General features: G+C 54.4%; 2 protein-coding genes across 4 annotated transcripts; one reads left to right on the forward strand and one right to left on the reverse strand.

Annotated features, from left to right (window-relative positions):
* The first annotated feature begins 1,275 nt into the window (after positions 1-1,275).
* RPL19 (ribosomal protein L19) lies at positions 1,276-5,773 on the forward strand. Of its 2 annotated transcripts, none has more exons than XM_059046551.2 (6): positions 1,276-1,542; positions 2,494-2,600; positions 3,942-4,064; positions 4,691-4,811; positions 5,193-5,303; positions 5,563-5,773. In XM_059046551.2, the coding sequence occupies exons 1-6, from the start codon at positions 1,538-1,540 to the stop codon at positions 5,684-5,686; spliced, it is 591 nt and encodes a 196-aa protein (XP_058902534.1). In that variant the 5' UTR covers positions 1,276-1,537; the 3' UTR covers positions 5,687-5,773. The 2 variants fall into 2 exon arrangements, with proteins under 2 accessions (XP_058902534.1, XP_066876932.1); XM_067020831.1 differs by having other exon boundaries at positions 1,276-1,396.
* Positions 5,774-10,395: 4,622 nt separating this feature from the next.
* Positions 10,396-24,279, reverse strand: STAC2 (SH3 and cysteine rich domain 2). 2 transcript variants are annotated; one of them, XM_059046537.2, is made up of 11 exons: positions 23,798-24,279; positions 16,610-16,916; positions 16,216-16,313; positions 15,947-16,037; positions 14,431-14,543; positions 14,264-14,336; positions 14,110-14,171; positions 13,550-13,650; positions 13,125-13,176; positions 12,641-12,778; positions 10,396-11,936 (listed from the first exon to the last, which is right to left on the reverse strand). In XM_059046537.2, exons 1-11 carry the CDS (start codon positions 23,885-23,887, stop codon positions 11,832-11,834), a joined length of 1,230 nt encoding a protein of 409 aa, XP_058902520.1. In that variant the 5' UTR covers positions 23,888-24,279; the 3' UTR covers positions 10,396-11,831. The 2 variants fall into 2 exon arrangements, with proteins under 2 accessions (XP_058902520.1, XP_058902519.1); XM_059046536.2 differs by having other exon boundaries at positions 14,431-14,546; positions 23,798-23,983.
* Between the last annotated feature and the right edge of the window lie 268 nt (positions 24,280-24,547).

The raw sequence follows: 24,547 nt of genomic DNA on the forward strand, positions 1-24,547 counted from the left end.
TTCCCATCTTCCCCTTGGGCACAGGAGAGCCTGGCATGACAGAGAAGGCATGGGTTTTGTAGTCAGAAAGACCTAGATTTTTTTTTTTTTTTTTTTTTTTTTTTGCGGTACGTGGGCCTCTCACTGTCGTGGCCTCTCACTGCCGTGGCCTCTCCCGTTGCGGAGCGCAGGCTCAGCGGCCATGGCTCACGGGCTCAGCCGCTCCGCGGCATGTGGGATCTTCCCAGACCGGGGCACGAACCCGTGTCCCCTGCATTGGCAGGCGGATTCTCAACCACTGCGCCACCAGGGAAGCCCAGAAAGACCTAGATTTTCAATTTCTGCTACTTCAGCTGTAAAATGCCGATGACACTACTTGTGTTGTGAGGAAGTGGCATAAATTTTGCATCCCTTCCTCTTTTTAATTTTATTTTGGGGGGTGGGGACATGCCGTACGACCTGTGGGATCTTAGTGAGTTCGAACCCGGGCCCTCGGCAGTGAAAGCACGGAGTCCTAACCATTGGACCGCCAGGGAATTCCCTTCCCTTCCTCTTTTTGACCGTCTCAGCTCTATATAGCAGCCAGGAAAAGTTCAGATGATAGATATCAGCTGGAGCGAAGCAAGGGGTTGGAGCCAGAACTCAGATAAATGTTTCTTGGACCCTGGAATGTTCTCCTTGGTTTTTTGCCTTGGATGCTCAAGAGCAAGAGGAAATAACTAGGAGAGGGCCTGTCATTCGATTTTTCTTTTTTGGACTTTCGGAACTATTCATTCACTCACTCGCTATTTCTTAAGTGCTTACTACGTGCAAAGCTCCATATGGGGCCGCTGGAATACAGTGTGAGCCAAACCAAAGACTGGTTCCCGCCATCAAGGAGGCATTGTCTTAATGCCTTCTTTTGCAAGTTGCAAACGTTAACTCATGATTTTCAAAACTAGACGACGAATATATTAGAACTAGGTACACTATACACAAGAGGAAACTGAGGCACTGAGAGATTTAGAGCCGCAGTGGCTCAAAAACATACACTAATGTCTTTGGTGATCTATTCTACGCTCCAGGGGCTGCCAATTACCGGGAGAGTGAATAAAAGGTTGCTTTTGTCTGATATCTGCCCTCATTACTCTCTGTTGTTTCATTTTTTTCCCGCTGACAAATCATCCTTCCACAGAACCCCGTATGCCTGGGAGCAGTGGGCCGCTCTAGTAAAAACTACTTTATCCCGCCTGCGCAATCCAACTGACTTCCGGCTTCCACTGCCCACGTGATCAGGCACGCTTGCTGCGCATGCTTAATAGGAAGTCGGACTATACCACTTTGCCATACCGAAGGAAGATATTTTCTATGTTTTAAAGTTTAAAAGCGATTCCTGATATTAGAATTCTATTTTCCCGGGTATTCACAGAATATATAAGTAAGTTTAGGGTGGCGGAAGATTAAAGGACCGGAGGGGAAAACGGGCGAAAGCGGAGGGGGGGTGGGCTCTCCCCTTCACAGATAATGGGAGGAGCCTGGGGAGAGCAAGTTCTTTCCTTTGGCCGCTGCGGTCGCAGCCATGAGGTAAGGGCTCTCGGGTCTCTGATATTGATTGATTCTGGCTGCGGCCGCACTGCGGGGTTCGGTATCGTAGCCCATGCTGCAAGAGACGGGGTGGAGGCGGCCCTGAAGCGGCGCGTCCCGGAGTTTGGTACAGGCCGGAGCACACTAGCTCCCAGCCTCGAGAGGAGGGGGTGGGGGAGCGCTCTCATACCTTAGGACGGGGGAAAGGCGGGCGTCGCGCCCCACACGTGTCTGAGGAGACCTACGCGGGCAGAGGAAAGGCGGCGGCGGGGACTGGACTGTGGCCCCCTTACTCGCTGGACCGATCTATGGCTCCGAGCCGATCTCTGCTTGCATGTGACGTAAGACAGGTCGCGAGTAGGCCCCAAGCCTCCGACTGCCGAGAGCGAAACGATCCCTGGGACGTTGATGCCTTCTACCCCGTAGACCCGTCATAAGAAAATTTTTAAGGCTAGTTTATTAATGGGATAAGAAAGGGAAGACGAGCCCAGGAAGCAAAGGACTAGATTAACTAGCAAATCAGTCCCACTGGCCTCGGATTATTCACGTTAAACACTTGTTTTTAGTGCTGGGTACCAGAAAGGGCATAAGCCTCATTTTCATTCCAGTTGTATCCATTAGTCTCATTTTCCAGAGGAGAAAACAGACACAATAAGACATGACCTATAGGTTGTCGACATCCCAGGGTGGGCTGTTGCCTTCTACAGGAACGCACAGGCAAAGCTTTACGAAGGTCTTGGTATGGGGAAGATTATTAACCTGGGGCTGCGTCGTGGGTGGCAAAAGTCTGGGGGGGACATGTTTGTCTTTAGTACTAAATGCATATACACATGCACCACCACCCCCTGTTTCACAACATTAGAAGACTTTGAAGGACAGGCCTTGTTGGGGATGCTCATTCTTGCCCAGGAATGGTTTCCAGGACCTGATAGTGTTTTCTGTTTGTCACAGTATGCTCAGGCTTCAGAAGAGGCTTGCCTCCAGTGTCCTCCGCTGTGGCAAAAAGAAGGTCTGGTTGGACCCCAATGAGACTAATGAAATCGCCAATGCCAACTCCCGTGAGTTCTTGGGGTCTAAGTTCCTTCTTCATCCTATCCCTTTCTCATCCTTTGTGCAGTGAAAGGTGACACGATTGTGTTGACTGTTAACAAACCTAGGAGAGCTCATAGTTTGGGGGGGGGGATTATAAAATGGAGGGTTCACAGAAATATGGAATGCCAGATGTTCTCTTCCTGCCACTTGCCAGAATGACAGGATGGAAGTTAATGGAACCACCCAATGTTATGTTAATAAATATCGGTAGAGTGGATGTTCTGTTTTATAGCTGTGAGAAGGATTTGTGAAGAGACAGTACAAGGACTGGGGCCGGGTAGAGATGGCCAATGAAATGATGAATTGGAAAGGCCTGGGGCCTCAGACTTTATTAGAGGCCTGTTTGCATATAATTCAAAGTAGTAAGACAGTGTCAGTCCTGCAGATAACATCAACATGCCCACATTACTTCAACATAATATTGTTACAGGGAAAAAGTTGTTTAAAATTGTAAGGCAGACTTTATTCAGAATAATTGCAATAGTTACAGGGACCAATGGGATTTTACTTTGGGGGAGAGAGATTGAGCTGAAGTCAGAATATAGCGTGGGCAAGTAGGAATTTATAGCCAGGGAGCATGGTGTAGGGGATCCGTGGATGGGAAATTACTAAGAGGGCAATAAACTATAATGGAAAAGAATATATATATATAAAGAACGTATATATGTATATAACTGAATCACTGTGCCGTACAGCAGAAATTAACACAACATTGTCTTAATTGTTTCTTTTTTTAAAAAAGAAAATTACTAAGGAAACAGAGGTAAGGGGGATTCTGGCCTGGGTGGTCAGATATCAGGGGTAGGGGTTTCTGCTTAACTAACTTAAGCAGAGTTTTTACTAAAACTAGAATTTACAAGGAAGTGTACAGACGGGCCTAAGAGAAGCTTCAGGAACCTGATGAAAGTTTGGTCAAGGAGGAATTTTTGTGAATATCAGGGAAATCCTTTACCTGTTTGGGTTTGTGGTATTGTAATGTGTGCTCAAAAAATCCTTATTTTAGACTGGTAGCTAATAGGTGAAACAGGATCTGAAGGACTAGGCCGTATTTGTATGCTATTTTGATCACATATACCCAAATATGTATATTTGGACTGTGCTGTAAGACATCTAAAAGGGTAGAGGCTTTTAGTTGTTGCTGTGTTTTGTTTTTTAAGAAAGAAATAGAAGTTCCCTAATTTCCACCGTTTTTGAAAACCAGGAATGTGAGCAGCGTCTCTGGCATGTCCTGTTTGGACTCTGCGTTGTGACTGGTGTACTTGGGGCTAGGCCCCACCTGACTGACCAGGTGCATTGTGATTTCTTAGGTCAGCAGATCCGGAAACTGATCAAAGATGGGCTTATTATCCGGAAGCCTGTGACAGTCCATTCCCGGGCTCGATGCCGGAAAAACACCTTGGCTCGCCGGAAGGGCAGGCATATGGGCATAGGTAAGTATGTTCTTCCCTTTTCTCTAAGACTTAGGGAATGATAAATGATTAAGTCTAGACTAGGATATATTCAGAAACCTTTCCCATTCTGACTCATTTTGAGCCCTTTTCCTACTCTGTGTTTTTCTCTCTGCAAATCAGAAAGTTGGCACTGGTGGTGGAGTTGAAGTTATTGGTAGAAAGAGGTCACATTTATTGAGCACCTGTACCCTCGTACCCTACCCATCCATTCTACTGGATGCTTGGGAAATGTCCAATAAATCCTAAAACCGCTTTCTAGGCTCATGATGGCCTAGGGAGATGAAGGTCGCATCACCTTTTTAAAGCCCTTCCAGCTTACCGTACTGCCTTGGTGCGTGCCCTGTCATATCCACATTCTGTGGAGTGAATGGGGAATAACTGCCTTGTTTGTGCTTCCTTAAAAATTGAGTAAATGAAAGAAATTAAATACTTGGGATCATCATCTGTAAAGTGGAAATAAAGCTACTTAAAGTGAGGTACAACTCTTGGCACATGACCCAAAGATTTATAAAGTGTTTCAGAAATTGGTAGCTATCGTTGTGACCAGTCAGCTGGCTCTAGTAACCCAGATGCACTACAGTGGGCCTGACTCATCTTCCTCGTAGGTAAGCGAAAGGGTACTGCCAATGCTCGAATGCCCGAGAAGGTAACCTGGATGAGGAGGATGAGAATTCTGCGCCGGCTGCTCAGAAGATACCGTGAATCTAAGAAGATTGACCGCCACATGTAAGTACCTTCTCTCGGGCCCACCAAGACCCATTGCTGTTTCGATGGCTTGTTCTTTGCACAGATATAAGCTCTGTCTCATTGGCTTGGGGAGAGAGCCATGTGTCTTGGTATTTTTTAAGAAAGTTCTTCTGTTCTGTCCTGTTCTTCTGCCCACATACACCATCAGGACAGCCTAAGAATTAAGTTTATCTGCCAGGTGACCTCTTCTGACTAGAAATTGCACAAAAAGTCCTGGTTTGGGGGAAAGAAGTCCCTGCAGCAAGAATAGAGGAAAGGAACCCTACATGCTTACGGGCCTTGTGTAGAGGAGCAGATCACCGGCCAGCCTCTGTGTTGATCCCATTGCTGACCAGAACCTCTAATCCTTGTACACTACAGGTACCACAGCCTGTACCTGAAAGTGAAGGGTAATGTGTTCAAAAACAAGAGGATTCTCATGGAACATATCCACAAGCTGAAGGCAGACAAGGCTCGCAAGAAGCTTCTGGCGTAAGTTTCTTTAGGAATTGGTGTCTGTCACAGGGGCAAGGTCTGAGACATTTAAAATGTGCTGATGTCTAATCTTGACTTACATGCAGTCTCTCCAGAATACAGTTGTTGTGTTAGAGGTATGTGCTGCTCTGTCCTGTACATACCCACATACTACCTACCATCAATGTCAGGGTAGTGTGGGGACTTACTGGCTAGTCGAAGCAGGAGCTCTTTGTGTCCCCAGCAACTCACCCGTCTTCTCTTTTCCATTACCCAGGGACCAGGCTGAGGCCCGCCGGTCTAAGACCAAGGAAGCCCGCAAGCGCCGTGAAGAGAGGCTCCAGGCCAAGAAGGAGGAAATCATCAAGACTCTGTCCAAGGAGGAAGAGACCAAGAAATAAAGTTCTCCTTTTCTTCTCTGTACATAGTGGCCTCAGCAATTACATAGATTACTAATTCAATAAAAAAAACAAGGCTTTATCTGCCTACCTCTCTGCTTCTAGTTTCTGGCTGCTTGGTGGGTCTTCACTGTTTACAGGGCCAGAACTGAGGAATGTGATACAGGCCATTCCCTGGGTTCCTGCTTCATTTCTTCCTTGGCTCCTGGCCTCTGGTCAGGTTCATGCCCCCTCCGTCCATGGGGTGTGGGACCTACTTTGAAGGGAGGAGAGGAATGGCTTCTGCCCAAGCCTCAAAGACTATGCCTCAAAACTGCCCTTTTCAGCAGAGCATGAGTGGCACCTCAGACATGGTCTCAAATGTTGGTTGGGAACCAGTATTCAGTTGTGGCATGAGTTGTCACATTATTTTAAAACAGAAAATAATATGCTTGTGCTGCTCAACTGCACTGAGGTTCAAGGTTGTGGTCTACTGCCTTGGAACTCCAGGACGGTGGGAATTTGAACCACCACCAGTCCAGAAGGTATGATCTGGACTTGAACTGCTGACTACTGCCTAAGCTGTCTTTAGACAGCCTTATTGAGATAGAACTGAAGCTGTCATCTTGAGCATTCCAATTTCTATTTCTTAACTTTTTTTCTTTCCTGTCCTTAGAAGGATTGTTACCTGTTTTGTTTTTTGGTTTATAACCATCGAAAATGGCCCAAAGAAAAGGCTTTCTCAGCAGAAGTTGGAATAAAGGCACATAACATACACACTTGTCACAGCAATTTTGAGTTACTTAATTCATATCCCTTTTTACAAATGAGAAGTAGGTTTTATTTTGCCTATTAACTGGTAGTAGTAACCACCAATGAATTTTTCAGTAAAGTATCTGCTCTGTGAGCCAAGTTACTGAGGCAGTTTACACTGACTTGTATTGATTCTATAATTTTCACAACATTAAAAAAGTAAAGTAGGTTATTAGCTTCTCCGTTTTGCAGATGAGAAAAGAGGTGAAGCCAGATGTTGGATTCACCTGTTAAGACGGCCTGAATGGGAAAAATGGATTCAAGATGAAGTAAGATAGGACTTTGTAGACTGATTACGGAGGCCTCAGGAATAAGGCTAGCTTGGTCCCCAGGCCTCAAGCTTTGGAGGACTGGGCAAGAGACGTCTGGTGGTCAGGAGAAGAAACTAGTGGTAGGGAGAATGCCTGGAAGAGCCGAGTTGAATATTTTGAGTGGGTGGCAGTTTGAGTGACAGGTGTCCTGGTGGAAGGGGTCAGTCAGTTAAATACAGGGGTGTCAGCTCAGGTGAGAAGTCTGGGGAGGAAAGTTGGGCACAGCTATGACTGGTGTGCCCGTCCTGGTTACCTCCCTGCGGTCTACCGGTCTCTGAGGAACTCTTGCTTGTGGGCAGTAATGCGAAGGCCAATGAGGTGTCTTCAGGATATGTACTGGGCACATGTTTCCATCTGCACTTGGGTGGGAAAGGCGGGGCTAAAGCCATCCTAGGGGCAGCAGACCTATCCCCAGCTCTGCCTGCAGTGTCCTCGTCCAGTCTGGACAGGTGGGGATGTGGGTAGCCCAAGGCAGGGAGGCCCAGACAGAATAGTCCAGACAGCCTCCATCACCAGCCATGTGCTTCAGAGCCCCAGCTGAGAGGACACTGATTTTTGGTTTCCCTGTTGCCACCATAGCAGCCTGTGCATAATGTAACCTTAGGCTTGCTCTAAGCCTGTCATTTCATGTGGGGAAGCTGTGGCCTGGAAGAAGGGCCTCGGCTAAGCTACTTGGAGCTTGAGATGCCTTCTTCCCAGAGGAGGAAGGGCATTGAAGGTCGCCCACCTCCACTTCCTCCAGGCAGTAGAGGGGTGACAGGAAGGAGATAAGGACCTTTACTGAGGCTCCTGAGCCTGCAGCACAGAAAAGGTTTCCATCATGGACCAGGAGATGGTGCTGTTCTCTCACAGGTCACTGAAGGTGTAGGAAACTGCCTCATTTTGGCAGGGTTGCGGGGAAGACTCAGGTTGTAGGAGCCGATCTCTTGGGAAGCCTTGCATGTAGAAGACACTTCTTTCTGAAGCTCACCCCAGGCCTAAGCTTACCTCTTTCCACCACAGGCCTATAAGCCCTTCCCAGGGCAGTGCCTAGGAGGGCCCCCTTAGCAGGCAGACCCCTTAAAGTAACCGCTGGGTTACCCCTTAAAGTAACGGCTGGGTCTCTTCCAGGTCCTGGAGCCTTGTGAAATTCTGATGAAACGACATGTCCATTCTCGCAAGAGTTTGCAACTGGTCCCATCATATAATTTTACCCTTTAAAGGGTCTCATGGCCCTGAGGTAAAGACTCCACGAGCAAGTCCAACTCCATTTCTGGAGGAGGGAACTGAGGCCTGGAGGGGCCAATGACTCCCCAGAATACCAGTGTGGCTTGAACACTAGCACCCAACTTTGAGTCCTCCAGACCAGACGTGGGAGGGGGTGACTCGGATTGGGCTGCAGCCAAGAGGTACGGAGCACAGCTGCTGCTGCAGGGCCACAAGCTGGAGGAGGGGTACAGGATACAGTGGGTGCTCTCTCAGAGGCTGAGATGGACCACCTAGGCTGACTCCCCAAAGCACAGGGAGGGCCAAGGCCGGAGGTACACTGGCTTGTCGCACTCTCCGGCAGGTGCCTCCAACGTCCTAAGCATTGGGGAGGGGGTGTTAAGAATGGTGGGGGGGTAAAAAGAAGGCTGAAGGGGCCAAAGGGAGTGGTGCTAGCAAGACGGATGGGGTTGTACAGAGGGGACCTGTCTGTCTCCCCACCCACTGCCTCGTATCAATCTCTCTGCCCTTTGAGGCTTCTTGTCTCTTGCCCCCAGGCTCCCCCTCTTTTTGTGTCTCCCCTAAACCTTAATCCCCACAGGGTACATGCCAGCTTAAGCTCAGGCTGAGGTGGGGGTATGGAGGGCACGTGTGGGTCAGACAACAGAGCCAAATGGTGGGTTGGCACCACCAGCAGGTTGCTTGCCATCCTCTGCCCCAGGCCAGTGGTGTTGCTGGTCCTGCTACCCCCAGAGTGGGCACGGAGGAGGGCAGAGGCTACAGCGGGGACACCAGCTGTTCCCAGCCCCAGGCTGTGAGCGTGCTGTTAGTGGTCCAACCACCGCCGGAAGAAGCTGCTGTGCTCAGCAGTGCGTCAGATGAGCTGGGGAGGAGGCAGGGGTCCAGGCCAGCTGCTGGCCGGTGCAGACACAAGTGGGTGTGCAGAAGGTTTGGCTGAAAGGCTTTGACCCTCTCCAGTGGAGTAGGGTCTTGATCCCTGGAGGCCCCAGCCCAGGATTTCAAGGTGTCTCTGTTTCCATCGTGCTGGTTTAAGCCACTGAGGGACCCAGGGTCAGGTGGGGGAAGAGCTGAACTGAGAGGCAAGAGATAAAATTTCTGAGACCAGCTTGACCGTTAATTTGCTGGGTGACCTTGGGCAAGTTTCTAGTCTGCTCTGGGCCTCAGTTGCTCCAAGTATAAAAGGGGAAAGGTTGGGCTGGTTAATTTGTATGACCATGGACAAGCCACCTAATATCTCTGGGTCTCAGTTTCATCATCTGTGAAAAGGGGACACCACCACTTTCCTCACTGGGTCCTCAGAGGATAAAATAAAATTAAGTTGGCATAGTTTCCCTGGCACAGTAGGTGGCTGTTTGTGTGAGTTCCCCTCTTTTTAAGACTCTGGACTGTGTTTGTGACCCCTTTATCCAGTCCCATCATCGGGGGTCCTAGGAAGGGGGTCACCCTCCTTCTCCTGCTCCCCCTACCACCCCCAAGCTCTAGAGTCATCCCTGAAGCAGCCCAAAGAAAGCGGTTGGGGACCCAGGATCTGGCCCCACGGGGCCTACCTTGATTTGGGGGGTCTGGAAGGCAGAACCGGATGGGCGAGTCTCTGGGGGAGCAGGCCACCCCCCCCCGCATTCTGGCAGCACGGCGTTGCCTTGGCACCGCCTCTCTCTTTCTCTCTCTCTCTTTCTCTCTCTCTCTCTCTCTCTCTCTCTCTCTCTCTCTCTCTCTCTCTCTCTCTCTCTCTCTCTCTCTCTCGGCGCTCCCCTCTGCCTATAAATAGCACAGGACGTGCTCGCCTGGGCGATGACGCGGCCGGGCGTGCGGACGGGAAAGAGGCGGCTCAGCCGGAGCAGGTGGGCGGCGGGCACCGCTGGGGGCGGGGCGCCACCGCGGCCCCCTGGCGCCAGGCTCCCGATGAGTCATCTCAGGCCCCACCGTCCGCGGCTGTCCTCGCCGCCAACGTATCTGCCTCGGGTTTAGGGGGCTGCGGGGGCGAGGCTGATCTCGGGTGGGTATTGAGCCCCCCCGCTCCCGCCCCTGGGTACGGCTGGTCTCCGAGGGCATCTCTGCCTGGGCCGGAACGTTCCAGACGCATAGGTGTGTGTGCCCGCCCCCTGCGCGAGGCAGGAGCGCCTCGAACCAGAAAGTGGCCGCAGCCCCACCCTCTCTCTCTCCGGCGTCCCCCAAACCTCCTGCCCCACTTCCTCAGATCCCGCCTGGCTCAGGCTGCTTGGGTGGAAGGGAGTGAGAAGGCTTGGGGACCCTCACTGTCGGGACCAGCTGTCCCCACACCCCTCCTCTCAGAGATGAACGCATTCTCCGACCTTCCGGCTGTCCCCTTTCTGCACCTCCACCGCCTCCCCCCGACCCCTTGCCCCTTCCCTTCCTCTAGCCCAAGCAGATAGAGCACACAGGTTGGGACAAGAAACATTTAATTAGGAGTCTGGGGGCTCAGCAATGCCCCAGCAGACGCCTCATGCAGCCTCATGTACAGTGGGCATTGGGCCCGCCTCTGGGACATTGCCGGAGGGGGGCCCTCATGGCAGCAAACAGGGCAGTGTGGCTTGAGTACCCCCCGCTCTGCGAGGGAGAGGTGGGGCAGGGGCCAGTGGGTAGGAGGATGTGTCCCTCCCACTGCATGGGAGGGTGTGACGGTGCCTAGGATGGGGGGTGGCATTGGCTGGCACAAGAGGAGGCTCTGAGCTTGGGGGGAGAGGGAAGTTGGCACCAGAGAAAAGCAACCTGCAAGGGAAGGGTCCTCTTTGCGTGTCCCCACCCCCTCCCCCAGGATGCCTACCCCCTTCCCCTCCTGGTGCTCCAACAGAATTCGTTGTCTGTTTCCCACTCCTACTCTTCCTCCCAGGGCTCTGCGTCCTGGACAAGGGACCCCTGCAACGGCAGCCCTGTCCCCTGCAGAGCCTGGAGAGAGGGGGTGAGGGAGGGTCACTGCGGGGTCAGCCCTGAAGGTTGGGTTCCTGGGGTGGGCCTGGAGAGGACTGGGACAGGAACTGAGCTTTTAGAGTCCTGACAGTGAACTGGGGGTTATTTTGAGCAGGCGTGGGCCAGTCTTTTGTTCTTAATCGGGTTTCTGTGTTCAGGCCGCTCTTGGGTGTCCTTTCCCAGTGCACAAGGGTCGGATGAGGCTGCTCTGTGGCGACTGTGCTCCTTGAGGGGACAGTCTCTGATTTACCACAGCTTCCCCAGACCTCAGCCCTCCCCTCCTCTGTCCACCCAGGTTTCAAGTAATGGGAGAGATAACCGCAGAACTTTCCTGAGAATTGATGGAGTGACAGAGGTGGTGAGACCAGGATCCTTCTGCAGCCCTGAATTCCCTCCCTACCCAGAGCTGGGGCTAAGGGACCCGGGAGGGCACCTTCCCAAGACCCCACTTCCAAAGGGGCAGCTGCAGGGTCACACACACAAAGACCCGAGCAGCGGCTCTGTGAGGAGAGGGGAGCTGTCAGGCAGGCAAAGATGCTGTGGGCAGGGAAAGGTCTCTGGAAGAGGCAGCAGGGAAGTTCCCCAGGAACTTCCTCTCAGGGCCGGACTCAGCATGGCAACGGGCTTTGGGAGTGCATGGGCACCAGGGGGACCCACGTGGAGCTTTCTCATCCCCTCCCACTTTCTCCTCCTCCCCACCTCCAAGTCTCAGAGCAGCAACCTCCTCAGGGCACCCCAGGGCCCATGAAATAAAACCCTCCTCCGTGCAGAAGCCTCCCAAGCCATGGTGACTGGCCCCTAGGAGAAGGGCAGAGGAAGAGAGGGTGTGGGCAGATGCCTGCTCCCCTCCCCGGGCCAGAAGCAAGGGCTGGGCACAGGCAAGGGTGGCTTCTGGGTTCTCTTGGCTCTTCTCAGATCTCGGTCAGGACGTTGGCTGGCACCAGACCTCGCTTCTTGCCGCTGCTGACGCGGATGAAGCCATCAGCATCCTTACTCCTGCCCACGCCCACACAGATCTGAGCGGAAGAGACATGAAGCTGAGGCTTGGCACTGCCTGCATCCCTGGCCCCGAGTCCTGCTGATGGCTCCCAGGCGGTCCATCCCAGGGGATGACGGGACCAGCATCAGATGTGGTTGGTGCCCGGATGATGGGAGCAGATCCCATGAGAGTACAGGGTGCAAGACCAGGCAGTCAGCAGACACAGAGCATCACTTCGTGTCTGACCCTTGAGATCAGCTGGTCTGATGCCCCGGACAAACTACCATTCCACAGAGGAGGTAACAGGGGGCAAAGGACTTGCCCATGGTTAACAAGAACCCAGAGGCAGAGCCAGCATTCAAACCCAAGCCTCTAGGCTCCTAATCCAGTGCTCCTCCCCCGACTGTCTGTAACATAACTCAGCCCTCTGCCTGTGTTAACTGCCGGCCCCAGTTCCCAGAGGGGAGGACAGGAGAGCCCTTCAGTCCCACTGCTGCTTTTTTGTTTTGTTTTTAACGGGAATTTCAGTTCCCAGACTAGGGATTGAACCCGGCCACGGTAGTGAAAGCGCCCAGAATCTTAATCACTAGGCCACCAGGGAACTTCCCAGTCCCACTGTTTCTAGTCTGCCTTCCCTCCTGCTGCCAGGCTGCAAGCATCCTCCTCCAGGGCCCTCGCCCACGCCCCTGCCTCCTCTCTCCCACGCCCACCTCTCCAGCCATGCAGGGCCCAGGCCCTCACCTGGCTCTCCTTGAGGCTCACGTAGCCCTGTTCCTTGTTCCCGGAGAAGGGTTGGCAGCAGCGCCAAACGTTCTCGCCTGGCCTCACCCGCTGCACAAAATTGGCTGGGAAGAAGCCAACCCGGTCGCCGATCTTGCCCTGGGGATGAGGCTGGCAATGAGCACTCGTGCCACCCCCTGACCCCCACTGCTTTCTCTAGACCTAATGCCCACTCAGAGCCAATGCTGTCACCCTCCAGATTTGGCTTCTCTGTATTTGAGCCCCTAGTCAGGTGGCTTCTGGGCTGGAAAGGGCACAAGGTGGGCGGAGGGACAAGGCGGGGGCAGGGAGGGACAAAGTGAGAGTAAGGCCTGAGGGTGGGCCCAGGCCTGGCTAGAGCCGGTGGAGGAAGGAGAGGAGGTCTTTGGGGCAGTGCTCTCTGAGGCTGCGGGCTAGTGACGTACCTACCACTCCGCACCCTCCGCTCCCCACCCTGCCAAGTCACCTTCCACCAGTCTTCGTTAGAGTCATCCACCAGCATGATCCGGTCTCCAGGCCTGGGATGAGAGAGCGGAGGTGGCACGTGGGGCAGGGTGGACCTTCCCACTCTGTATCCCAACAGTCCTAGGCCCCCAGATCCCCTGCATGGCCCCCTCAGCTGGGGGAGAGCTCTCGATGCCCTTGGAGGGCCCTGAGTGACACTCTCCAGGACAGAGGCCGGGCAGGGGGCAGGAAACGGGACATTAGCACCAATCCCTCTTGGACTCTGGCACCTCTATCTCCTCTTTGGGCTCAGTAGCCTCAAGTGTGCCAGGAGGAAGTTCCTGAAGGTCCGCCTCACGCTCATGTTCCAAGGTCTGGGAGCACAGAGCCCTGAGGTTGGAGCCAGGCAGCTGCCCGGGGCGGGGACTGGGCCGCTGGAGGACTTACTGCAAAGCCAGGTCATTGTTTTCCTGGGGCAGAAACTTGTAGAGCGCGACGTAGGAGTACATGGGCCCCACATCCTTCCGTAGTAGAAGGGGTCTGGGGGCCTGTGGAAAAGCTCTGGGTCATTGATGGGAGGGGGACACCTTTCTCATTCCACCCACTCGCCCCGTGCCATGACCTTGCCTACCCCGGGGGCTGGGAGATGGGATCAATGACGGGGGAGGTGAAGACTATCCTATCTGCTGTGCTTACACACCCCTGAAGGGACTGGGCCAGGGACGGAGAAGAGGGATCCTCCTCTGCCCGCTGCACCCTAGAACTGCCCACCCTTGGGGGAATAGGAGTGGGCACAGTACGCATTGGGTCAGTGGTGGGAGTGGTAACACCCCTGCCTCCCGGGCCTACTCACCCTGGCATTGCCCATCCCCGTAGACTGAGGATAAATGATGGAGCAGAGATAATCCCACTCAGCACGCTGTCACCCGCCTAGGGATCAGTGACAAGGAGAAGAACATCCCCTTCCCACCTGGCCTGCGGGGGGCTCACTGCCAGCCCAGCCTCACCTGCTGTCCAGGGCTCTTCTCCTCTGGTCCTGACCCTTCGCTCTCGGCCGGGGCTGTGAATACTGGAGATGCCAGGGTGGGGCGAGGGTGTGAGGCAGCAGGCAGCGGCCCGCACTGTGCCCCCTTCCTGCCCCTGGTCCCCAGTCCCACTCACCGCTGTCGCCAGGGCCCTCCTCCGAGCTGCGGATGCTGCCTTCCCCGTCCTCAACCAGCTCATCCCGCTCGCTCTAGGGACACAGAGAGGGGGAGGGCTCAACCCCTGGACCCCCCCCACCCTCTGAGACCTCTGCCCCCGAGGCTCCCCTTTGGTGCTCCCCATACCAGGCTCCGTGTGGGGGACTCAGAGGTGCTGCTGAAGCTGGAGCGGTTCATCAGAGCCAAGGAGGTTCCATAGCGCAGGGTCTCGTAGACGGGGTCCACCTTCCCGCTGGCCCCTACTGAGGAGTCACCATCAAGGCCGGGCACCCTGCTGCCAGCCTCGCTCTGCCCTGAAGTCCTGCATCGCAGCCCTGGCTGCCCTGCTGGCTGTCCTGCTCAGCCAGCCCTAAACTGAAATCTGCACTCCCCTCACCTGCCCCTCCAGGGTCTCCCTCACGTCAGCGAGGGCTTCGTGTCCTCCCACGGTGCCCAGGCACAAACCTGGAGCATCCTGGACCCCTTGCCCACCTCACTGCCCGTGTTCACTCCACCACCTCGTCCTACCTCCCAAACATTTCTAGAATCTGCTCACTTCTCTCCATCTCCACCGCTACCAGCCTGGTCCAAGCTACCAAACTCTTTCCTGGCAACCATCATGGCCTCCCAACTGGTCTTCCTGCTTCCAGTCCAGCCCCTCCAACCCACACAGTAGCCAGAATGCTCTTGTAAAAACACAAAAATTGACCTTATAATAAAGTCCAAAGACCTGTGGTTACCAAGGGGGAGGTGGGGTGGGGGAGGGATGGATTGGGAGTTTGGGATTAGCAGATGCAAACTGTTTATACACAGAACAGATAAACAGCAAGGTCCCACTGTAGAGCACAGGGAACTATATTCAATATCCTGTGATAAACCATAATGGAAAAGAATATGAAAAATAATATATATATGTATAACTGAATCACTTTGCTGTACAGCAGAAATTAACACAACATTGTAAATCAACTATACTTCAATTAAAAAAAAAAAAAGAAAAAAGTCCAAAGAATACTCTTAAAATGGACCCCGAGGCCCTGCACCCGGGGTCCCATCTCACCCTTTTACTCTGACTCCCTCAGTCCCAGCCTCATTATCCTTTCTTTAACTCTCTGCCCCTCCCTACCTCTGGCCTGCCTTCTGTCCACACTGGTCTTCCCCAGATCCTCAGACTAATTCCCTATCTTTCAAGTCTCCTGGATGCCTTCTTTGCCTCTGCGGATGAGGTCGGTGCCGACTTTATCCTCTCTTTAGTCCCTATCCTTCTGTCTCAGGCATTCACCAAATGAGGGTTAATTGATGATTTATGTGATTATTTATTTCATGTCTAGCTCCCTTACTAGACCATGAGCTCCACCTTCTTTAGGGCTGTGTTCCCATGTCTAGCACAGTGCCTGGCACTTAGTAGGTGTTCAATAAAGTGTTTGTTGAAGGATGGATGGATGAATGAATGAACTCGACATTCAGGACAGGAGCATCCAAAGAAGGGAAGTAGGGAAAAAAACCAAAACAAACAAAAAGAAGAAGTCTAAAAAAAAAAAAAAGAAGGGAGTGGTAGTAGTGCCAAGAACAGGCAGTGCCAGTGTGACTCAGGTGCTCATCTGAGGAGTGCGTGGGTCTCTCATCACACCACCGTGGATCAGGGGCAACAGTGGACACTCACCAGTGGGTGGGGACTCCTTGCTCATGGCACAGGCTGGTGGCGGCTCATGCACCAGGAGGGGGGAGCTGAAGTTGCGGCGGAAGGAGGAGGACTGTGGCGGGGGGGTGGGGCAGAGAGAGGGCACAGGGAGGTCACAGCCCCTTGAGAGTTTGGCCTTCCCCAAGCCCAAGCACCACCCCACATGAGAAACCAGCCCTGCGGGGCACCCATTCCCCCACATGCCAGGCCTGGGAGCATCAGCCAGCCATCTCTGTGTGGTCCCCACTCACCGTCTTGCCTGGGCATTGCTGGTGGGAGATCTCCTCGGAGCACCAGAGGTGGACGCTGACTTTGCATGTCTTACACCGCAAACCCTGCTTGGAGTTTCCTGGGAAGAATGTGGGTTTGGCAAGAGGGTGTGGTCAAGAGAGGCTACATCCAAGGGCAAAGAGCAAAGGAGGCAGGTTAGGGCATGAGGGAGCAAGGGACTGGGCATCCTCATGCTAGCCTGGGGCCTAGCTCCGACCTCCACACAGTCAGGGTGGAACCCCCAAGGGTGCTCATGTGTCCTCCCAGAGGGAGGGGCACAGTTAGGATTAGCAGCAGCCCAACGTCAGGCAGTCAGGTCCATGGGCCCACTCCCACACCCACCCCGACCCCTTCTGTTGCCACCCAGGCACCTACCCACAATGCACTGGTGGCACAGCTCACAGGGGCTGGCTCGCTTGAAGACGTGCTCCTGGAAGCTGTGCAGCCTCACTGCTTTGAGTGGTGCCAGGGGGCATGGGATGGGGCAGGGGGACAGGGCTGGGGTGGGTAGGCCCCTGTCTGCAGACGCTGGTGGTGGGGAGGGAGGCGGCAGTGGGGTCGGGGGCGTCAGCAGCACCTCGGTGGGGCATTTGAGCTCAGACCCCGAGCGAAAGAAGAAGTTCTCCATGCTCTTACTTCGGAGGATGTTCTTGAGGGAAAGTGAGCGCTTGAACCTCTGGAGCTGAGAGAGGAAAAGGGGCTGTGAGCCTGGAGGGGATTGGCTCCCCGGGATCTCTCCTTGGCCAGCGGCAGCCCGAAGGCTGAGAGCCAGAGGTGAGATGAAGTACTGAGAAAGAGGCTGCCAAGATCCAGAAGGCAGGTCACCGTCCCAGGTGCCCGCAAGAGCCAGGCAGGGAACCTCCTCGAGCAAAGGAGTTCTGGCTGGACAGGCACCTAATTAGGAGTGGTGGGGACCGGACAGCCAGCGAGCAGCTGCTGGTCTCCTTTAGCCAGCTGAGCTAGTCTGTAGGGGCAGCCCAGCATTGCCAGGTTTCTCAATTTTCAAAAAGAAATCTAGGACTTCCCTGGTGGTGCAATGGTTGAGAGTCCGCCTGCCGATGCAGGGGACACAGGTTCGTGCCCCAGTCCGGGAAGATCCCACATGCCACGGAGCGGCTAGGCCCGTGAGCCATGGCCGCTGAGCCTGCGTGTCCGGAGCCTGTGCTCTGCAACGGGAGAGGCCACAACAGTGAGAGGCCCGCGTACCGCAAAAAAATAAAATAAAAGAAAAGAAAAAGAAAAAAAAGAAATCTAGACTTTGTAAATATTTATTTGGTTGCATCGGGTCTTAGTTGTGGCAGTCAGTTTCCTTAGTTGCGGCTTGCCAGCTCCTTAGTTGTGGCATATGGGCTCCTTAGTTGCAGCATGTGAATTCTTAGTTGTGGCATGCATGTGGGACCTAGTTCCCTGACCAGGGATTGAACCCGGGCTCCCTGCATTGGGAGTGCGGAATCTCAACCACTGAGCCACGTGGGAAATCCCTAGACTTTTTTTTTTTTTTTTTTTTTAACATCTTTATTAGAATATAATTGCTTTGCAATGGTGTGTTAGTTTCTGCTGTATAACAAAGTGAATCAGCTATACATATACATATATCCCCATATCTCCTCCCTCTTGCATCTCCCTCACACCCTCCCTACCCCACCCCTAGACTTTTTTTTTATAAAAGTAATTTTTTAATAAAAAATATTAATCCATTTCATGAACTCATGAAATTTAACGTCAGTTAAGAGGGACTTCCTGGTGGTTCAGTGGTTAAGACTCTGTGCTTCCATTGCAGGGGGCACAGGAAAATCTGCATGTTGCGTGCAGCCAAAAAAAAAAAAAAGTCAGTTAAGAAATCTAGGACTTTATGTGAAATTGGATAGAAACAAATTCAAGAGGTTTTATTTCCTTTTTTCTTCACAGAAATGATAGTATACTATTTCTCCCATGCCTTGCTTTTTTCTTGGAAATCATTCCATACAAATACACAAAGAGTTTCACCATTTTTTTTGTATGGCCGCACAGGAATTTCACTGAATGGATGTACCATTTACTCGACTTAACAAAATAATACTTTGGAGGCCAAAACACACCAGGTCCTCGGTCCTTGAACAGGGAGTGGGGGAGCGGTCACCCTGGACCCCCATCCTCAGGGCTGATTCTCCCTCCAAAACACCTCTCCAGTGCATCCCCTGCAACACCTCAGCACCCCGGAACCCTGCCCTGGTTCAGGTTCCAGCACCCTGTCGGGTTCAGGGCCATAGCTCTTTGCCTCCACCTTGCCCATCCCCACCTGTTCTCCATGCAGCTGCCAGGGAGGTGATCCCTGACCCCGCAAAAAACCTTTCATGGCTCCTCAGGACCCAGCCAAGGCCCCTGTCCCAGCCATGAACCTGCAACTTGGCCAAACCTGCCCTTCCACCCCCGGCCTTCCACCTGAGCCCAAATGCGCGGACTTGAACTCATCCGTGTTTCATGCCTCTGAGCTTTTTACATGTTTGACCTCCTCTTTGCCTTATCCAGTTATTTCACGCTTTCTTCTTCAGGGTTTCCTGTGATTCTTCCTTCTCTGGGAGGCTGTCTCTTCTTCTGCAGGAATTCCTTTCAGGGGGACCACCCCCTCCTCTGGTTGGCTGCATCTGGATGGGCTTCCATGACAGCTCCGATCAGGTTTATGTTGTCATTTACTTCTCACTCCTCTGGGAGGCTGTGAGCCCCTGGAGGGCGGGGAAAGTGGCTTCAAATCCCCATAATGAGCCTCAGCACATAGTGGGTGCTCAGTCAATGTTTGTGGAATAAATGATGGGCAAGTGGCTGGAATCCTATACAGAGCACGTGTTCTGGAGTGCAGGGTGGACTCTGCGGTGAGGCCAGAGTTATTTCCATTGCTCACCCAAACACGCCCTTATTCTACCCAGGTGAGATCTGGACCTCTCTACCCAGACCCCTGCCCTACTCCCCTCCTGTTGAAAGCCCTTACTCCTCCCATGCCTTTCTACCAGTTAAAAAAAGAAAAGGGTGGAGGTGGGGGGCAGAGGCCTGGCTCTAGGCAGGGACACTTGGCCAGGGTTCCCAGCTGGGACACCAGGCAGCCTGTGTGCCATGGATGCCAGCTTGGCAACCATGCCAAGGGAATGGAAGTGGTGGCCCCTCTAGCCCTAGGGAGTCCAGCAGGCCACATGACAGAGGGGGAAGCAGAGAGGGAAATGTTTGGGCAAAAGGCGGGCCCCGGTATGCCAGCTGAAAGGCCAGAGCCCTAGGGGGACTGGCATGCTGAGTTGCTCAGCTCCTTCCAAATCCAGCTTCCTGGCCAGCACTGTGGGCTTCTTTGTGTGTCTCTGAGAAGCAGGGCCCCAGGCCCCAGCTGCCTGGGCATTGGGGCCGAGGTCGAGGCCCAGAGGGACAATTAATTAGAACACGAATATGTTCTATGTGGCTCTGGGGGCTCTGACAGGCCCCAGAGGGGCGAGTGAACCACTCACTGCTCTGCGCAGGGGCCGTGGGCACAGAGCACAGGAGGTCTCTGGGAGGATGTGCTGGGGGGGGCAGAACGCAATCTGCTGCCTGAAGGCAAGTTACTTCACTTCCTCTCTCTCTATGTTTCAGTTTCCCCACCTCCAAGTCAGGGTTAGATGCTCTCTAAGCAATACAGGCTCAAGTCCCCAAAGCAAAACCTAAATTTATGAACATAACGAGGGGCTGTCATTGTCAGAGTCCTGGAATTGATATGCAGAATCTCATTAACCCTGGCACTACCCACTGAGGTGGTGACAATTATTGGCCCACTTTTCAGATGAGGAACTGAGGGGGTTAAATCACTCACTCATCGTGAGTCCGCAGCTGCTACGTAGCAGAGCCGGGACTTGAACCAGTGGCTTTGGCTATTGAGCCCAAGTGGCCAGGAGCACCCTGCCTTGGCCCTCACCTCTGGCCCTCAGTTGTGCCATGGGCTTGTCATGAAATGTGGGGTTAGAAGGGACTTGAAAGACTGGGCACATGGAGCAGTCCCCACCCTGCACCGCTCTGGCCACGTCCCCTCTGAATTGTTGTCTGACTCTGTTGGTCACCTCTTGTGACGGCAAGCACATCCTCTCTTGGGACAGTCATTCCATCTTTGGGCAGCTGCAACCGCTGGAAAGTGCTTCCCTATTTAGAGCTGAAACCTGCCTCCCTTGCCTATCGGCCCTTGTTTCTCCCTTGGCTCTAGGAAGGGCTACTCCCGCTTACACACATCAGTTCTTCAAATATTTGAAGACATCAATCATGTTCCCCCCTCCTGAGGCCATTATTTCCAAAGTAATCTTCACAGGATGAGATTTCAAGCCTCCCTACTCTCCAGCCTGTGCCCTTTCCAGGTCCCCGCCTGGCCTCAGTGCCAAGAGCCACCTCTGCAGGGTACCAAAAGCCTCTGGAACAGAATGTTCCCCACCACCAGGGCAGCCCCAACTCTGCCCCAGATCCCAGGAGGGTGGAGAAGTGGGAAGGAATGCCACCTGGGATGGCTGACAGATGTCAAGGGCTGTGGCTGGAGAGCAGATGACAGCATCGCTGCCAAATGGCTTAATGCCTGCCCACACCAGAGACATCTGGCTTGGCCACCCAAACCTCATTTGGGCTCAGCCTGGCCAGGTATTTCCACTCTTGGGACTCCTAGTTGCCAGAGAAGACCTTTCTCTACCTCCCCACCCTCTATCTTTTTGGTGCCCCCAGTGTCCCAGGACCCATTCCCTGGCATGAGAAGAAGTCACCATATACCCTGGCAAGCTGGCCCACCTGGACCCCATTCCCTCCCAAAGCACCAGGAGCTTGTCTGGCTTGGAGCCTGGACCATCAGACCTGTTCTTCTGAATCCCCTCCTGGAGGCAGGACCTGGCCTGCCTGCCTCCTCCCCACCTCTCCACACCCTGGACAGTCCCTTCCTTCCTCAGTTCCTGCCAGCTCCTGAAATGGCACTAGGCAGCTGGCAGAGGGTGGTGGCAGATGTGACACAAGCTGACTCAGATGGCAGAGCTGGCATGGCAGGGTCTTTCCAAAGATGGTACCAAAGGGGGTGATGGCAGGCCCTATGTAGTAGGATGGGATGGGGACCCAGAGAGGGTGATGCTGACACTAGGAGGGTGGCTGAGTAGCTTGGGTGCCCGGGTGGTACCCGACTTTAGGGTGAGCAGGAGGCTGGACTTGGGCTGGCAAGAAATCCCCAGGGGGCCCCAAACACCGATGAAGAGGTCTGGAATGTTGACTTCACTGCCTAATGAAGACAAGTACACTAGCCACCTCTGTTGTACCTGCCTCAAACTGAGCTGGGTGGGCAGCACCGACCCTCTCCCTTCCTTCTCCTCCACCTCTACAGTCTGAAGACAGAAGCTACTTTGGGACAAGTTGAGGTGGTGGAACGGAAGGAGGCTGGCAAGTGTTCTGAATTCTCTCTCTGCCCACCTCTGCCCTCCTGAGTACCTTCCCCCAGACCTGCAATCCAGACTGTGTTGTAATTACTGAGTCCTTCATAAATGAGGTACAGGGGAGGACGGCAAAGGGGCAGGGCTCCAACTGGCCTGGCACAGAGGCACTAGGTCAGGTGTACACTCCCCTTCCTTCCCTGCTCCGCAGATTTCCATGGCTCAGACCCAGAGGTGATGGCATGGGACAGTCCTTGGGGTGGGAGGAAGGAGGTACAGACCTGCCAGGCCCTGACCACCCCTCCCCACACAGCTGAGCCTGCAGCCTGCTGACTGCTGAGGCAGCACTGCCCAGCCCTACTGCCTGCTCTCAGAGAACTCTTAAGGAGGGGGCTGAGTGGCCAGGCTGTGGTACGGGAATCAGGGCAGTACCTGGGAGGCCCTCAATCCCCCGGGAAGCAAGCAAGGGGTTTGTATGTGTCTGTCCAGGGTGACTAGAAGGCAACTGTGAAGCTCAGAGGCGCTGGAACTCGGGATGGGGCTCAGTTCCCTCAGGATGGGGATCTTCTGCTTGAAGGAAGCTGTCACAAATATTCCAAGCAATATTCTGCCCCCCAACACCTCATTCCTTTCCCAGTAGACTTAGCTCTCTGAGGGGGAGGTAACTCTGTGGTCTGAGAGCCCAAGGTCTAGTTCTCAGAAGGGAGCAGGAGAAGGTCAAGTGTGAATCTGAAGACTTGGCTCTGGAGACCCACTGGGTCGCTTTGGTTTAGGCATGAGGAGCCTACCTGGGGTGCCTCAGCCAGACACCAGCCACTCTGGTCCTACTCATCTTCCCTTGGTCACTCCCTTGATGACCTTGACCTTGAATTAACCTCATATCCTGGGGGGCGGTCAAGACAGAATTAGGAGGAAGATGGGCATTGGAAAGAGCTATAGATGAGCCCGTGATACCAGGGGGAGCCAAAGACCCCACCCATTTCTGGTCCTGGCTGCCCCCTCCTCATCTGGGTAACAGAAGCCAGGTGGGAACAATTTACCAGGGTTGAAAGGGAGAGAGTAGTCCTGGCCTGAAATCTGCGGGGTGGGGGGCAGAGACAGCACTGCCCCTTTTTCTCTCCCCATCCCCAGGTCCCCCGCTCAGGTTGCTTCCCGAAGAACTTCTTGCGGGTCAGCACCTAGAACTCGGGGAGGGAGCAGGCAGAGTAGAGGCGTGGGGCGGGGCGGGGGGGGCGGTTTGAATGTGAGCAGTGTTCTCCCCCACCCCACCGCCTTCAGCGCCAGGAGTCTGGGCTCCGCCTGACTTCATTGGGGAATAATTTATTCATTGTGACTCCCGCAGGAGTAGCAATCATACATAATTAGGGTTAATTATGACATTCATTAATTATGATGACTTCCCTTTTTGCTTCTACCAGCTCCCCGTCCCCCTCCCCGGCCCACGGCCCGCTGGCGTGGGCTGCCTGTCTTTCGCATCCGGAGTCGCAACAACAGTCCCCGGGTCCCCGCCAGTGATGGCCCGCGCCGCAGCAGCCCCCAGCGCGAACTCACAAGCTGCGCAGCCCCGGGCCGCGGCCGCACGTTCCCGAGCCTAACCCGGTTGGGAGGGGGGGAATGCAGGACTGCGGCGGGTCAGAGAGAGACATCTAGAGAGACTCAGAAATAAACACACAGAGATGCCGAGAGGACCCGAGAGAGACGCACACAGAGAGATACCAAGACAGAGACAAACAGGTTGTAGAGACATTTTCAGAGAGACACAGGCAAAGAGAGAGGGACAGACAGAGACCTGGCGGACACGGGAGGGGTGCGCCTCGCACGCACACGAGGGCGAGTATACCTGCCCACGCCCGCTACACACCGCTACACACTGCCTCCGCCTTCGCAGCGCCGACTCCCTCCAACAAAGCCGAGTTACATACAACCTCCCTGGAGGGTCGCGGTGGAGCGTCCGCTCATCACGCGCGCAAGGGCGTGTCGTGCTTGTGTGATGGGGGCTCCTTGTGGCCCCTCGTCACGAACCCACTGCTCTCGGTCGCCGCGCGGAGCGTTAGGGACCACACGGGCCCCGCTACTGTGACCCCAGGGCACCCGAGGCCACAGTGGCAACCGCATCGGGAGGAGGGCGCCCGGGCTGGGGGCGCACTGGGCAGGGGTCCAGGCCTCTCGCCTCCCGAGTTACCTTGGTTTCCTGGAGGGCAGAGACGGTCCCTGGGGGGGTGTGGGTGGCCGCGTCATCCGGTTCGTTCTCTTTCTCGCTCATTTCGGTCATGGTTAGGCGAGAGGGGAAGAGAGGGTGCCGAGACCCGACGGCAGCCCGGCTGGAGGCAGGCTGAGGGTGGCAGGCGTCTCTCTGGGACCCTGAAGCCCCTCTCTAGAGACTGGCCCCCAACGAACCCCAGGAGAAACCCGCCTAGGCAAAGCACCCCCCCCCACTCCCGGGTGCTGGCGGAGAAAGTTCCCGGGTTGGTGGGTGAGAGGAGGTAATTACACGGAGCCGCGGGAGCAGGACGACCCCAGGAGTGAGGACCAACCAAGGATGCTGCTCCGAGCGAGGGGAGGAGGGAAGTGGGGACTCGGGGATGAGCCGAGGGAGGGAGCGATGGAGCTGTCAGTGTCCGGCAGGCTTCGCCGTCCTCTGCGCCCGCTCCCCCACGCCTCCTCCCCTTCCCTTCCCCCCGCCAGCCCCAGCCGGGCACCCCCTCCGCCCAGTCCTCGCCTCCCAACTTTGATTTAGGAGGTCGCCTGGTCCCTCCCCTTTCCCTCCGCAGCTCCCCAGCGCTGCTATGCAAATAAGGTTCTCAGCTATTGGCTGCCGCGGTGGCCAGGAGGGCGAGCTGGGCGGAGCCTGGTGGGGGGGCTTGACAAGATGGGGAGGGGCTTGGAGGGTAAAGAAGTGGAGGGAGCAGTTTTACCTGAAAATCCCGGAATT

Source organism: Kogia breviceps, chromosome 19, assembly GCF_026419965.1.
Source record: "Kogia breviceps isolate mKogBre1 chromosome 19, mKogBre1 haplotype 1, whole genome shotgun sequence".
Taxonomy (NCBI): Eukaryota; Metazoa; Chordata; class Mammalia; order Artiodactyla; family Physeteridae; genus Kogia; species Kogia breviceps.